At 41.1% G+C, this 15,780-nt stretch overlaps 1 protein-coding gene and 2 long non-coding RNA genes across 4 annotated transcripts; 1 reads left to right on the top strand and 2 right to left on the bottom strand.

Moving 5' to 3' along the window:
• Positions 1 to 1,682: 1,682 nt before the first annotated feature.
• On the bottom strand, positions 1,683 to 4,787 carry LOC139626212 (uncharacterized). Its single transcript, XR_011692156.1, has 3 exons — positions 4,653 to 4,787; positions 1,973 to 2,192; positions 1,683 to 1,871 (listed from the first exon to the last, which is right to left on the bottom strand). It is a non-coding gene; the product is annotated as an uncharacterized lncRNA (long non-coding RNA).
• LOC139626209 (uncharacterized) lies at positions 3,842 to 9,548 on the top strand. Its single transcript, XR_011692153.1, has 5 exons — positions 3,842 to 5,035; positions 6,471 to 6,572; positions 6,698 to 6,763; positions 8,164 to 8,225; positions 9,410 to 9,548. It is a non-coding gene; the product is annotated as an uncharacterized lncRNA (long non-coding RNA).
• LOC139626204 (eukaryotic elongation factor 2 kinase-like) lies at positions 9,480 to 15,757 on the bottom strand. Of its 2 annotated transcripts, none has more exons than XM_071486484.1 (9): positions 15,151 to 15,757; positions 14,384 to 14,461; positions 13,853 to 13,909; positions 12,989 to 13,058; positions 12,665 to 12,853; positions 12,457 to 12,581; positions 12,166 to 12,314; positions 11,798 to 12,047; positions 9,480 to 9,874 (listed from the first exon to the last, which is right to left on the bottom strand). In XM_071486484.1, exons 4-8 carry the CDS (start codon positions 13,022 to 13,024, stop codon positions 11,938 to 11,940), a joined length of 609 nt encoding a protein of 202 aa, XP_071342585.1. In that variant the 5' UTR covers positions 13,025 to 13,058; positions 13,853 to 13,909; positions 14,384 to 14,461; positions 15,151 to 15,757; the 3' UTR covers positions 9,480 to 9,874; positions 11,798 to 11,937. The 2 variants fall into 2 exon arrangements, with proteins under 2 accessions (XP_071342585.1, XP_071342586.1); XM_071486485.1 differs by having other exon boundaries at positions 15,160 to 15,757.
• Between the last annotated feature and the right edge of the window lie 23 nt (positions 15,758 to 15,780).

The raw sequence follows: 15,780 nt of genomic DNA, 5'->3' as shown, positions 1-15,780 counted from the left end.
CCCCAGACAAAGTGATGAGAGACGAGGAAGTGACGTCCTCACTGATGAGGTGACGGACTGACTGAATTTTCATTTTGACCCCTACAGAGTGTAGTGATTGTAAATGTAAAGTTTGTATTTGAATATTGCCACTTTTCAATTTTCATTTTATATGGTCATAGGACGGCCACATGAGTGTGTGAAAATGAAAATGCTAATTGGATTGCTGCATTTTCTTTGTCATTAAATGGTGTGTATTGTGGGATGTGGGGTCACATGACTGCTGGCCTGAGCAGGACAGGTGAGCTGACTGGGCAGCTCACACAGGTGTCTTGAGTTTTCTTTGTTCTGTGTCCTGAGCTCATTCTCTGATTGGCCTTCAGCTGAGCTGCTTCCCTCCATCTTTCCACCTTTGTTCCTGAGTGTGTAGAGTGAGTAGTTTATTTCATTATATTTCCTCAAGTCATGTTTGTCCTGTTGAACATCTCATCTCCTTGGTGAGCTGGATTAGTTACTCACTTGAGATTCAGATGTTGGCAGTTGTGTTGTGTTCACTTCACACTCAGACTTTATGACAGTGAAGTCTTGATCGATGCAAGGTGTCAGATGAGGTTCAAACTGTAAACTGGACACCACTGAAATCCAGGACCACCACAGCTGCTGTTTTCAGTTTGCTGCAGAGGCTTTTCTTTATTTTGAAGGAGGGTCAGTTAGTCTGGAGTTTGTGTTTGTGGGTCACCTGTGGAAAAAAAATCTCACTCATCTTAATATTTTTTAAAAATCGTATGAAAATCAACAGTAGTTTGCAGGTTTCTGGGGCAAGATTACTCAGCTTTAGCAGCAAAAATCCCCAAACACACACACACACACCAAACAAACCTATTCAAATAATATGGTTGTTATGGTTTAATATTTGAGTTCATGGTCTTGAAGAAAACACATGTTTAAATAGTAGGAACTTTGTCTTGTTTTCTTGTTTTCTTCCTCTGAGTGTTGAACATAGTTGAGACACAGAGCAACACTTCAGTCCTGTCACTAGAGGTCACCACAGACCTGCAGCTCAGAGAAGAGCTTCCTCCTGTGGGCTCATTGTGTGCACATCCTCCTAAACTTTGATTTATCAGTCAGAAACTGTTGCTGAGTGACTCTCAGTGCTGCACAATGGAGACAACAAACATGTTTACAAGGTCTTTCACCTGCATTTATTTAGGTTTGTTATTCTGAGTTTACTGTGTGTGCAATCACCACTGGAAGTGATCACATACTCATCAACCTCATATCATTGTACAGGCTTTATATCTGAAATGAATTCAAGCTCTTGCTGACTGAGAAGAAGAGTGCGTTTAGGTGAGGGATCCAGGTGGAGCTGCAGAGGAGCAGACTCAGCTGATGGAGATTCACGCCCACAGATCAATTCTTTAAATCATATGTCTGGTAATTTCCATTGAGTTGTATTGATATAAGACACAGACGGTAAAACAAGCTGCTGCCACTGCCCCAGACAAAGTGATGAGAGACGAGGAAGTGACGTCCTCACTGATGAGGTGACGGACTGACTGAATTTTCATTTTGACCCCTACAGAGTGTAGTGATTGTAAATGTAAAGTTTGTATTTGAATATTGCCACTTTTCAATTTTCATTTTATATGGTCATAGGACGGCCACATGAGTGTGTGAAAATGAAAATGCTAATTGGATTGCTGCATTTTCTTTGTCATTAAATGGTGTGTACTGTGGGATGTGGGGTCACATGACTGCTGGCCTGAGCAGGACAGGTGAGCTGACTGGGCAGCTCACACAGGTGTCTTGAGTTTTCTTTGTTCTGTGTCCTGAGCTCATTCTCTGATTGGCCTTCAGCTGAGCTGCTTCCCTCCATCTTTCCACCTTTGTTCCTGAGTGTGTAGAGTGAGTAGTTTATTTCATTATATTTCCTCAAGTCATGTTTGTCCTGTTGAACATCTCATCTCCTTGGTGAGCTGGATTAGTTACTCACTTGAGATTCAGATGTTGGCAGTTGTGTTGTGTTCACTTCACACTCAGACTTTATGACAGTGAAGTCTTGATCGATGCAAGGTGTCAGATGAGGTTCAAACTGTAAACTGGACACCACTGAAATCCAGGACCACCACAGCTGCTGTTTTCAGTTTGCTGCAGAGGCTTTTCTTTATTTTGAAGGAGGGTCAGTTAGTCTGGAGTTTGTGTTTGTGGGTCACCTGTGGAAAAAAAATCTCACTCATCTTAATATTTTTTAAAAATCGTATGAAAATCAACAGTAGTTTGCAGGTTTCTGGGGCAAGATTACTCAGCTTTAGCAGCAAAAATCCCCAAACACACACACACACCAAACAAACAAACCTATTCAAATAATATGGTTGTTATGGTTTAATATTTGAGTTCATGGTCTTGAAGAAAACACATGTTTAAATAGTAGGAACTTTGTCTTGTTTTCTTGTTTTCTTCCTCTGAGTGTTGAACATAGTTGAGACACAGAGCAACACTTCAGTCCTGTCACTAGAGGTCACCACAGACCTGCAGCTCAGAGAAGAGCTTCCTCCTGTGGGCTCATTGTGTGCACATCCTCCTAAACTTTGATTTATCAGTCAGAAACTGTTGCTGAGTGACTCTCAGTGCTGCACAATGGAGACAACAAACATGTTTACAAGGTCTTTCACCTGCATTTATTTAGGTTTGTTATTCTGAGTTGACTGTGTGTGCAATCACCACTGGAAGTGATCACACACTCATCAACCTCATATCATTTTACAGGCTTTATATCTGAAATGAATTCAAGCTCTTGCTGACTGAGAAGAAGAGTGCATTTAGGTGAGGGATCAAGGTGGAGCTGCAGAGGAGCAGACTCAGCTGATGGAGATTCACGCCCACAGATCAATTCTTTAAATCATATGTCTGGTAATTTCCATTGAGTTGTATTGATATAAGACACAGACGGTAAAACAAGCTGCTGCCACTGCCCCAGACAAAGTGATGAGAGACGAGGAAGTGACGTCCTCACTGATGAGATGAGACTGTCTCTCAGCATCTTATCACTTATTGTAAAACATTTAAAAAGCTTTAAATCTCATCTCTGGTCATTTCCTTACAGGGAACAAGCTACAACAAATACTGTCGCTGCAGAGCAGGTTCAGTCTTTGAACATCATCATTTTAGTATGTTGGTAGATGAGTACACACACGAGTATGTGAAAATGAAAATGCAAAATGGAGTACTGCATTTTCTTTTTAAATGATACTTAAATAAAGCGTCCTGTGGGAAGTGGGGTCACATGACTGCTGGGCTGAGGAGCACAGGTGGAGAACTGGGCAGCTCACACAGGTGTCCTGAGTTTTCTTTGTTCTGTGTCCTGAGCTCATTCTCTGTTTGTCCTTCAGCTGAGCTGCTCTCACCTTTGTTCCTGAGTGAGTCGTTTATTTCATTATATTTCCTCAAGTCATGTGTATTTTGTTGTTCACTGGTACATTTAATCTCCTTGGTTTGTTCTCCCACCATTATATATTTAAAGCGATTATGTATGAACTGATTTTGATTTAGAACTGTTTGTTGGTTTATTCAAGATAAAGTGATAGAATCTGACCTGTGTGTTCGCTTCCTTTCATTTGTAGACATGAACCACTCACACCCGACTGACTGCAAGCAAAAGATTAAAAACCTTCAACTGGAACCTGCTTGTCCTGCTTGGCTCACATTCATTCAGTCCAGTGTTTTATCCTAGAACACATACATGTGTCAGAAATCTCAGTTCTATCATGGACTTTTTTTCAGTTTCAAGTTTATATGATAATTCTATTGGAGTCTTCTACAGGCTTTTGTAATGACCTTAATGTTTATAATTGAGTCTGTTATTTTTCTGCTTTGAGGACAGACCACTATAATCATGGATTGGACGCTACAATCATAATCCAGATTGTGCATTTAAAGGAGAACCGACCCTTTGACAGAACTCACTGTTCTTATTCCTGTGCCTCAGAACAGTTTGGTCAGTATTTGTGAACATGCAGCTCTTCACTGAAGTTAGAAACCAAAGAGAGAACATTAATGTTCGATGTCGACCCGGTTTGCTCTTTAACAATGAACAGGGCTCTGATGCTGTGAGGCCATAAAATGTTTATATCATTTCTCGGCCCGAAATCAGATTCAAATTTCACATTTTGCGCCCAATTTAAAGCCAAATGAGACACAACCCAGCTACTGTAGATTATAGGGTCAGTAAGGGAACTCATTTAATTTCAGCTGTAGATGATGAGAACAAACCTTTGACTTTTTCAGTCGATCGCTCCAGAGTCTGTTTTTCTGCTGTGTTTGTTCATTTGCTCTCAATGTGAGTGATTCAATTAAAGACTGATGCATTTCCTGCATTAAACATTTTCATTGATCACTCACAGATTTTAATCAGTGTTTTGATGGAAGACACAGCTGCTAACATTTCACAGTCAGTGTTGTTGTGTTGTCTCTGGAGGATTCTCTGGTTTCCAGCTTTAGGACAGTGACGTGTTTTCAGACACAGACTTCACTGTTCCTGGGGCCCAGGAAGCACTGGTGGCATTTCAGCCTTTTATTTATTCAAAATGAACTGTATGTTTCTGAATGTTGTGATTATTATTTCTAGTAAGTTAAACTTTGTGCACAGCTGTTGTGGGGCTGCTACCTTCACTCACCGCTGCAGTTTATGAACTTTAAACATTTCCTGGCACTTCCTGTTGTTTCTGGCCTTCATGTTTCTGCTTTAATATTTCCCGTGTGTCCAGGAGACAAACCGGAAACAAACTGGTCAGACTCGGTCGAGTCTTTGCCAGAATGATGTGAGTAAAGTCAGAAACATAAACCGGGAACAAACTCGCAGAAACAGCTGATCCTGAACCGGAAGAGGAAGCAGCAGAGCCGCAGAGAGCCGCTGTTTATCCGCTGCCCTCCTGCGCTGATTGGGCAGAAAACGCGCGTCTTCTTCTTTAAAAAGCAACAACAAACAAACATGAGGCAGAAACTGAGGCTTTGCTCTGTCAACAGCCTCCAGCGGATCTGCTCCTCTGCAGCACCGAAGGTAAGAGAGTTCACTTTATTCATCAGAGCCTGTTTGGTTGGAGGACGAGGCCTTTGCATCATGAGAGAAATGAACTGAAATATTGATGCTTGTTGTTTTGTTTGCAAAGAGGGAAACTCGGCACAAATGAGACGCTGGATATACTGAACAGAGTTGTTGTAGCTGCTGAATCTCTGAGAAGTGATTTTATTGTTGGAGACACCAGTGGTGAGCTGATGCAGAGACGATGAGACAGAAGTTGTGCTTTTGTTAAAATCTTTGTGCAGATACAGAGCAGACAACTGTGAAACTAGAGGCGGGTGATCTGACTTTGGCACATGATCAACTTTTAATGTGAATGTACAGACGCCCTCATTAAAGCTGCTATATTTAGACAGCCCTGGTTAATGTCCAGGGTTAATGCTGCTAACCTGCCCACTGCCGCCTGTTAAACAGCTAGCCTGCTAACGGCAGCTAGCATGCTAACCGCGGCTAGCCTGCTAACCGCAGCTGGCGATAGCGGCCCTTGTTCTGCAGCCTGGAGCATTTGGCTCACAGACATATATTATATTATATTATATTATATATGATTATATTCTTCATCTGAGCAGAACAAGAGCTAATGTCACCAGCCAATGAGACACCTGCGGTCAAGGCGGCACACAGGAGGCGGGCCAGCTGGTTAGCGGCTGGTTAGCAGCTCGTTAGCAGCGACTTCACTTTCAAATCAAAGCGCTTATTTTTATATATATATATATATATATATATATATATATATATATATATATATATAAACACCTCATAAATAACTGTGCTGTCCAAAAGAATCCTCCATATGAGCTCAGAGAGAAATGTGGTTGGCTGTGGCACAGTTTGTACATGTAAGACAACATTGTTGAGGAAGAGCTGCTAGCTAGCTAACATCTGGAGCTGGTGTCAAAGCGGCGGAAAAAGACGTCGTTACTTCCGGTTGGGACTTTCACAGTAAAATCAGTGGAAACAATGTAGATCGTTATAAAGCTCGAACGATTGACATATGACCTTTGGCCAGATCGCCCACCCCTATGCTCAAAAATTACAAGTACACATTCTGACTTTTTTAAAACTTAATCTGATTGGACAGCGACAATCCCACAAAGCAGAGTCCAATCAGAGAGCAGGTGGTTCCTTCACCTTCATCTCTGCCTATACCCTGAAAGGTGTAGTAGATTTTCAAGATGGAGGACAGCATGGGCTTGAAAACCTACTGCACCTTTCAGGATCTGCCGTGGAGCTGAAGGCAACTGAATGACCTGCCCTCTGACTGGACTTTGTGATTGGATTGTCATTGTCCAATCAGTAATTTTTAAAAAACAACAAACACAAAAAAAACAACATCTCTTTTTTTTTTTTTTGGCACCAGTAAATGCCACTTAAACCACAACCAAGTAATGTAAGGTTTTAAAAATCTTTCCAGGATTCCTGTGAACAGTATCTGCGGTTGGAGCTGTGTGCGGTAACCTCCTTTGAAACTGATGGGAGCTAACTTCATAACTTGCACTTGACTGAGTTTATAATGGTAAGTGAAATGAATTATTTAAAGTACAAATGTTTCTCAATATTGTTTTGTGAAAAGCTGCCTAAAATGTCTTGATTTGCCCTGCAATGGAAAATTTATTTTCATATAACTGCATGTTTTCATAGAGATGCCAGAACCCACCTCAGGCCAGGACCACACCCTGTATGGTGCCCCACAACCAGCAAAAAATGGTAAGTCATGGGCATGACTCCATCACATACCTATACCTAAACTAAAGTGATGTTCATAAATAATTCCAAATGTAGTTTGAAATCAATCTTTGTAAACCTGCAAAATCTGTATGAGAAACTCAAGTATATACACGTGAAGACATTGTGCTTGTGTAGAGGAGATTTGTATTTGTAAAAAGACCGTGTGATTTCAAAATCTGACCAAATGAAATTAGTGGTGAGGTAACACAAAGACACCGTGGAAGATCTGCTTTTGTCAATGTCTGTGTATAGATACAAAGCAGACAACTGTGTAAAACTTGGTGTTCAAAGCTCCTACACAGTGTGTGACACTGAATTTACATGCACAATTTTGACGGCATCCTTACACCTTAAAATGATTGGACAAAGACAGACCAATCACAAAGCAGAGTCCAAATAGAGGGCAGGTGGTTCTGGTATCTTCATCTGTCGCACATCCTGAAAGATGTGGTAGATTTTCAAGATGGACGACAGCGCTGGCTTTAAAATCTACTCCACCGTTCAAGATCTGCGGCAGATGAAGGCAACAGAACCACCTGCCCTCTGAGTGGAATCTGCTTTGTGATTGGACCGTCTTTGTCCAATCAGTTTTAAAGTGTAAGGATGGAGTCAAAATTGTCCTTGTAACCTCAGGGTCGTACACTGTGAAGGAATTTTGAGCATCAAGTTCTACAGTTTGCTGCTCTGTATCTGTTCACAGATTTGGCAAAAGCACTGTCTTCCACAGTGTCTTTGTGTTTCCTCACCACTGATATCAGCTGCTCAGTTTTTATTTTTCAGTTCAGTTTTTCTTTTTACAAATGCAAATCTTATTTGCACTTTTCACTGTAAACTAATAAGACACAACAAGCTGTACTTGGTATCAAATTAGACAAAACTGGAATTATGTTCTTAGGGTAATTTACAACACATTAGAACAGAACTATGTTGTAAACTAAAGGGAACTTTTTCTTTTTTTCTTTTTTTTTTTACAGCTTGCATAGCTTTGGTGAGCGAAATGGTGCATCAAACAGATGTTACAGAGTAGCTCCTCATTACTTCGTCATTATATCTCAATGAATTACTTCACAACGAATAGAGACGGCAAGTTTGAACACAAGTATTCATTTTTTGTAATCACATCCATGTTGGTTTTTTGATAAATTAGTGATGACAACTGATATACTTGTTTGGAAACTTGCTGTCTCTGATTGGTTGTTAAGGAACTTATTTGATGATATAATGATGAATTAATGAGGAACTACTCAGTAACAACTCTGTTTGATTTATCACTTTACTGACCAAGACTCTACAAGGTGTAAAATACCACTTTATCTACAACTTTGCCCTGCAATGGAAAGTCATTTTATTTAATACAGTACCATTGTATGTTTTCATAGGGAGCCGGAATCCAACTCGGGCCAATACCACACCTTGTCGTCCTCCACAACCAGCAAAAATGGTAAGTCATATTCATGACTCCACCCCATACCGATATAGGCTCAAATTAGGGTCCAAATGATTTTGAACTTGTGAAGTGATGTTCACAAATAATTCCAACGTTGTAGTTGTAAATCAACCTTTGTAAACCTGTGAAATGAATCTGTATGAGAAAGTCAAGTCTGTGCATGGGAAAATTATTTTTTCCTTTTGACAAAGACATTTGTATTTGTAACAAAAAAAAGACTTTGTGACTCAAAACTATGAAGAAATGATCAGTGTTGAGGTTAAACAAAAACACTCAATCAATGGTTTTGTCAACAACTGTGCTGATACAGAGCAGGAAACTGTGAAACTCTGCTGTGTGTGTGACCCGCTGAGTTTTACAGTTTTCTGCTTTTTATCTGTACACAGATATTTACAAAAGCATTTCTTTTTATGTGTTGAACCCTCACCACTGACCATTTGTGTAGTTTTATTCAGAGAGTCTGTCTTTGTAGCAAATACAAATGTCTCTGTCAAAGGATAAAACATTTTTTTCACATACACAAACTTCCATTTCTCCTGCAGATTTATTTTACAGGTTTACGAAGTTTGATTTACAACTACAACTTTTGGAATTATTTGTAAACATTACTTCCCAAATTCAAAATCATTTGGACCCTAATTTGAGCCTATGAGTAAGTCGGGGGAGTAAGTCGGGGGAGTAAGTCGGGGGAGTAAGTCGGGGGAGTAAGTCGGGGGAGTAAGTCGGGGGAGTAAGTCGGGGGAGTAAGTCGGGGGAGTAAGTCGGGGGAGTAAGTCGGGGGAGTAAGTCGGGGGAGTAAGTCGGGGGAGTAAGTCGGGGGAGTAAGTCGGGGGAGTAAGTCGGGGGAGTAAGTCGGGGGAGTAAGTCGGGGGAGTAAGTCGGGGGAGTAAGTCGGGGGAGTAAGTCGGGGGAGTAAGTCGGGGGAGTAAGTCGGGGGAGTAAGTCGGGGGAGTAAGTCGGGGGAGTAAGTCGGGGGAGTAAGTCGGGGGAGTAAGTCGGGGGAGTAAGTCGGGGGAGTAAGTCGGGGGAGTAGCCTCGCGCGAGGCTGGACGAGCCCGACGGCTGGGCGCAGGGCCGCCTGGGGGTCGGGCTCGTCCAGCCTCGCGCCCCCCAAAATGCTAATGCTAAGCACTTGACGCCCGTTACAGCAATCAATCACAAGCAGTCATTATGATAAGGGTGTCTCGTTCGACCTCAGCGGAGACAGAGCTGTGGGTTACAGTGACATTGTGTTGGGGAGAGGCAAGCAGGTGGAAGAGAGGATCGTATCTCATCTTTGTGGAATGTGTTTTGGGACTATAAGACTGTGGCCCTGGAAAACATCTTCAGGCCACTCACTCACTGACTGTACTGCTGTTCGGTAGTGTTTGTGTGACTCCATTCATGAATGTTTATTAAACTCAAGAAAGACAGCTGACGTGTGAAGATCTTCTTATTATTGAGCAAGGTAATATAATTTGCCACCACATCAGCATGTAGTGTATTGTACACAATGTTGTGTTTTAACTTGAAATTGACATTTATAATTGTTAATCTGATGATGAATGGTTTACCAACATTCAGTGCATTATCACTGAATGGAAACACAGCCATGTCATTGCCAAAACATCTTATTTAAACACAGTACACTGATCAAAGAGAGTCTTCATGCAAACAACAGAATGGGAACTTAAAAATAAAGTAGTAAACAACTCTTAGCATCAACACTTCACATTTACAGCTCTAGTTATAATTATAATCTTCATTAACTGCATAAACTATTAATTGATTGATAAAACATTAACAAAGGACTTAAGCATTAATTATTTTTATTTTGTGGGACCTAAATTTGCTCACTGTCTCTCTAACTGACCACTCAGCATCAGCCACTGTGTTTTTCAACATATCTTCTATGTTTAAGATTTATTTCCCTGGGTTTTCTTACATGTTTCAATGTTTAGCATCATTTAATTTTATAAAAGTGAAGCTGATGGCGTTATCCTCAGCAGGTCAAATTAAGATCCTTAAAGATCCTTTGTTTTTAGTTTCATTTCAGAGTGCAGCAGTTTGTGTTTTGCAAATTGAAACTGATATTTTATTTTTGCCTTGTGAAAAAAACACTTTCTGCAACTTTTAAGTCATCAACACAGTGAAGTGTCCATGTTGAATGAGGTTTTGACCCTGTGATTGTAAAATACTGTAAAAACCTGGACAGATGTGGTCGATGAAGTGGACAAACTCCTGTCTGCCTGAAAATCAGACAACTTCAACCAAAAGCTTGTTGAACTTATCACAGCAAAAGTTTAGTGATTCAGAAACAAATGATTCACTCTTAGTATTTCCTTTAATTTCAAATGAAACTACACCTCTTTTTCTCTCCATCCACTAATCTTCCTGCTTCTTTTTATCATTTGAAATCAAAGATGTCCGTTTCCTGTTGGTTTGAATGGTCCAGTCAAGTTAATCTAAACCTCTCTCCTCTCTTCTGCACAGGAGCCAACCACTGACCTCTGTCCATCTGTAAGAATATTATGTTCAGAACACTCAGATTTTCACTCACACCTTAGTCTTTTTTGTTTAGGAAGATTAGTAACTGAGTTAAATGACCCAGAAGTATCTAAGTAAGTATTCATGATAAGATCTGGGTGAATTTTCTAAATCAGGGGTTTTCAAAGTTTATTTACTTATCTATTTTTTGTCTTTTTTGAGGTTGTGGTTGTGTTTATTATATTTCCTTTTTTACCATTTTTTTAACGTTCCAAAACGTAGGAACAACAGAGCACTTGAGTCCAACACTTCTTCAACATACACACTAATGGAAAAATCTGGAAAGGTCCAAGAATGTTCATGAAACTTGAACTGTCACTTTGTAAAAACTATGACTGAGATTCACAGGTTAAATACAACAAACAACGAAGGAACGTTTTTGAACATTTTGACTTTTGAATGGAGTTGCTACCTGAAAGTATGAATGAGCAGACTGGGTTGAAAATGCATGAAAAGTTGTGGAAAAGTGGAGATTTTGAACATTGCATTCATCTTAATGGTAAAAAAAAAAGTATGAAATACATCAAAAAACTGAAAACATCCAATAATGTCCTACTTCAGCTGAACATTTTAAAGTTTGAATGGAGTTTCTATGTCTGTAGGAGATACGAATCAAGAAATGGTGGAATAATAAAGAATTTCTGAACCTGAGAAGAACAGACAGTGGCTTTGCTTTAGCAGCAACCTAATAAGCAGACTGAAGTAGATTTGGAGCATTTCTGTAATATACTGTTGCAGAACTTTAATACCACCAAGCTCAACAGGAAGCAATAATGACAACGTTGACCCATAAAAAGCAAATCTTTAAATCTTTATCTTACAGTTTTATACTCCAAGCATTTGTACATACATTCCAACATAAGTGTGTTAACATTTGGGGCAAATTAAGTAAACTATTTTCTTTGCTTTGATTTCAGACGCTCTCTATCATGCAACAACAGTCATGAGCCTGAAGGTAATAAAAGAAAAGGGGAGTCAGAGGGACCATCTTCACAAAGACAGAGAAGGGAGAACAGAAACCTGGAGCTGTAAGGACGGACGCACACGCACGCCAAATTAAAAAAAATATGTAAACTGTAACCATCCAGGTTGTGTCCTGAATGTGTGAAAATGAGCCTGGCTCTCAGTCAGACACATGAGCTCCTGTAGCATTTTTTCACATGCAAGCTTGTGTCCAGAATCACTCCTCCAGCAGCGCCCAGGCCTCTTCAGCTTTCATGTAGTACTGGTTAGCCAACCTGCCTTTCATGGCCGCCATGGCGGCTTCTGCTGCCTCTGTAAACAGATCACCTGCGGGGAGGGGGGGAGGATATGAGAGGTGAGGACACAGGCTGATGTCAGTGCAGTGTATTCTGTATGGTCGTATGTTCAGCACAGTGAGGTCTGTTGAGGCAGCGTGGAGTCGAACCCGCTCTCTGTGGGTCTGCGGCGAGGTTGTAGCCTCCCACTTGGTACATCTCAGCCTCTCTGGCCAGCAGCAGGTATCGGGGCTCATCCTGCGTCCCGTCGAACTCTCCCCCCTCGTCATAGTCCGTCATGTCGTACCAATCCTGCTTTCTGATTAATTAAAGATAAAAAAAAAGCAAGATTTCACAAATCTACATTAAATAAAAACAGAAACTGTAAAAATGCTTCAGCTTCAAATTCACCCTGTTCTAAAAACCCCACCAGGGGGCAGGATTATCATGACTTCACTGACCTCTCAGCTGACAGATTGACTCCTGTATCAAAGGCTCTGGCCACAATAATCATAGAAGATCTGTCACCAGCTTCAGGAGCCAGCAGAAGATACTTGAAGCCTTTCATCCTGTTTCCTGCATTATCCTGCCGACAACACAAAAATGTCAGAATGCACGAAGTAAAGCTGCAGCTGAGGAATAAAATGCAAAATATACAATGCATGTTACCTGCAGCTCCACGTCTGGCAGTATGTGATGAGGCAGCTGCAGACAGCACTGTCCCAAGGCAACAATAGCCTCCAGCTCCCCACACAGCGCCGCCCTCTCCAGGTGGAACATGGCCGAGTCCTGATCCCACTGCTCATCCTTCTCACAGAAACCACCCGCTTCGTGGTACCGCACCATCGCCAGTTGGACCTGGAACGAGATCCCTCGTCTTAAAAACCAGCAACAGGTGGATTCAGATTCTCACAAGACAAGTTAAGACTCAGTTAAAATGATTGTCGTGCAAAAAAAAAAAAAAAAAAAGTAAAACATTTTCAGTTTTCTTACTTTTCTGAGGATCGATTGGCCAATCTTCTTCTGCATCAGAGTGTGAGCTGCTCCACTTCTCCTCTGTCAGCTGGGTAGAAACAGAGCAGAACACAGACACGAGGAGGAGAAAGTGACCATCCCTTCTTCACCCCAGTGATCAGAAAACAAATCGTGATGAAAAAAAAATAAAATCACACTTCACTCTCAGGGGTGTACCCATCCTGCACTCAGAGCTGGAGGAGTACACCCCTGTTGGCTCGACACTCAGTGAATTCAAAATCATGTAAAGCATTAGAGCAGGAGCACGCACACACACACACACACACACACAATTATTATGGTGGGAATCATGAGCAAGATGGCAGAGCTGGTGAAACGGAGGTAGATGGTGTTTCGGTTTCCAAACGTCAGTTTTAATTTCTCTGCACTTTTGCTTTTTCGGGTTGTTTTTGTTCACTGAACTGAACAGATAGCGGAGCGGACACAGAAACAGCTGCAGCTCGTGAATTCAGTGGCTCAGATCTTAAATTTAAGATTCAAGCTTGATGCATTTTTTTGGGCAAAGATAAAGCTTTGTAGCAACAAAACTGCACAGCGCTGGCTGACGAGCCCCCATACAAGTAATCACCCATTCGTTGTCAGGAGTGGCTGAATTTAGGTCTGCAGAGACTCCTGGAGGAGCTGCCATCTTCCTCTAGTGAGGGAAGACAAAGAGCAGGAGGAGCTGGATTAGAAGAAAGGTGAGGAAGTTATTTGATTCTCAGAGAAGTGATGAGGGTCGAGAGGGGAGAAGACAAAGTGAGGAAAGGATGAGGATGAGTTATTTGATTATGATTGAGGTGAGGATGACGTTTGCACACTGATGCCTCTATGTTTGTTTACCCGTCTGACGCTGTCCTCATCCGACTCGGAACAATGTCTTTGGTATGAATGATGGGCCTGTGTGACGATACAACATGCATTATAGAACTGTCAGTCTAAACGTCTACACTCAATGAGGAGAAGAAGAAATGTTCAGACACTAACAGCTACTCGGACAACAAAGAAGAATGAAGTACATACGGGAACAAGAAAAGTCCAACGTGTCAGTTAAGTTCGTGTTTAAAATTAATTTGTTTAAGATAATAAAATGTCAGAATATGTGTAGAAATGTGTCTAAAAGTATAAAAAATAGAAATATTTCTACTTCTATGTAATTTAGACACATCTAAATGAGCTTTAATATATCTAAAGTATATTTTAATATGAATACTTGTTAACTGTGAGACATTTCATCTCTGTAAAGGTCAAGTGAGGGAGGGGGGTATGAGCCCATAATGTCAATGATTAAGGCCTTTTTCTGTCCATTTCTGACTGACTGCTAGAAAACATCTTGACCGTCCAAACCGGATCAAAGGAAGGTGAAATCTTTACCCCGTCTACGTGGTCATTTGGATCACCTTCACTCCTCTTCTCGCTGGGGTACCCGCTGTCTCCGCCGCTGTCAGGTTCCTACAGACAGAAATAAGAAGAAATACATTTAAATATCAGTGCGGCAGTGACTGGTGAGCTGTCACAGTGGTTTCTAATTATGTCTAGAATATTTTAACTGTGAATGTTAACGTTTTAAATGCTTCACTGGTTGCTCCCCTCATGACTAAAAGTGATGAGCTTTGGAGAATCAACTTTAAAAATCTCTGCATGAAGATCTGAGGTTTGCAGAATCTGCAACATCTTTAAAAACATCTACATCCCATCTTTGAAAAAACAAACAAAAAAAAACAAACAGGTAAGATATTGAGCACACTGTGCGTTGCAGTGAAAAATGTTGCTTCTGTATTTTTAGTTGTATCCTTAAACTTTTAGCCCTGGTTGGTGGGAATGTCTGACTCTACTGCTAATGATGAAAACTACTATATATAAAGGTTATTACAGAATGTAAATACAATGAATAGCTATTGCAGAAATGCGTGGGCCATAAATATGATCAAAAATGGGGTTTGAATATAACTTTAAGTAACAGATGACGAGGGCTCCAACACAGTGAAAAAAATCTCAGGATTTACACAGAATAAAAAGAATAATAAAAATATCAAAATTAAATAACACTTGAAAACCGTAATTTCATTTAATGCCCGTTTATTTTTCAGTGGATCTTTATTCAGTGTCGATACAACTTTCCACAACTCCGTCGGACTCACCTTCAGTACCAGGTTGTTGTCTTTGTGCTAACAGGATAAGTTCAATCTTGGAGACCGGAGTGATGAAGACTGTCCACCATGGATGTGTTAAAAGGACGTGGGGAGGTAGAGGCGGTGATGAGGACGGTTCCTCCCTCAGGGACAGAGAGGGGCCGCGGGCTGCAGCGGCTCAGGCCCCCGCTGCTGACCCGGAGGACGCTGCGTCCAGGCCGGACTCAGTTCTAGTTTAACCCGCTGACACAGTGAAGGTCCCTCATCTATAAATACTGAGGCGGATGACAGGTGGTGACCTGCAGTCAGGAGGAGACTCTGCTGCTCACACATCACACAAACTATCACAGAAGCTCAGGGACTGAAATTAAAACACCTGAAGAAACTGACGGAGGAAGAACAATCATGGCGGCGTCTCAGTGAATCCAGTGATGCGGCGAATATATCGATTAAAAACAATTACATTCCTGAAAAAAAGTGTAAGAAGTGACGAATAAATGCGACAAAAAAATCACAAAATCAATGAACTCGGTTTGTGTAGAAGAAAACTCGCCTTTGTTTGTTTATTCACTTTTCACACGAACTCGTTCTCGTCCTGACGACGCTGGCAGTAACCTAGCAACCATGCTCGTTCCCGAG

This window comes from Trachinotus anak, unplaced genomic scaffold (genome assembly GCF_046630095.1).
Source record: "Trachinotus anak isolate AG129_WGS33_773 ecotype Australia unplaced genomic scaffold, CSIRO_AGI_Tana_v1 ptg000010l, whole genome shotgun sequence".
Lineage (NCBI taxonomy): Eukaryota > Metazoa > Chordata > Actinopteri > Carangiformes > Carangidae > Trachinotus > Trachinotus anak.
Note: the sequence above shows the minus strand (reverse complement) of the source record. Positions and strands in the feature narration are given on the sequence as shown.

Excerpts from the sequence above, each read along its gene's own strand:
- LOC139626204 (XM_071486484.1), bottom strand. The coding sequence starts at position 13,024 with ATGCAGAAGAAGATTGGCCAATCGATCCTCAGAAAA. Across the intron at positions 12,854-12,988 it reads GCCAATCGATCCTCAGAAAA|GTCCAACTGGCGATGGTGCG; the intron begins GTAAGAAAACTG and ends ATCTCGTTCCAG. Across the intron at positions 12,315-12,456 it reads GTCAATCTGTCAGCTGAGAG|AAAGCAGGATTGGTACGACA; the intron begins GTCAGTGAAGTC and ends TTAATTAATCAG.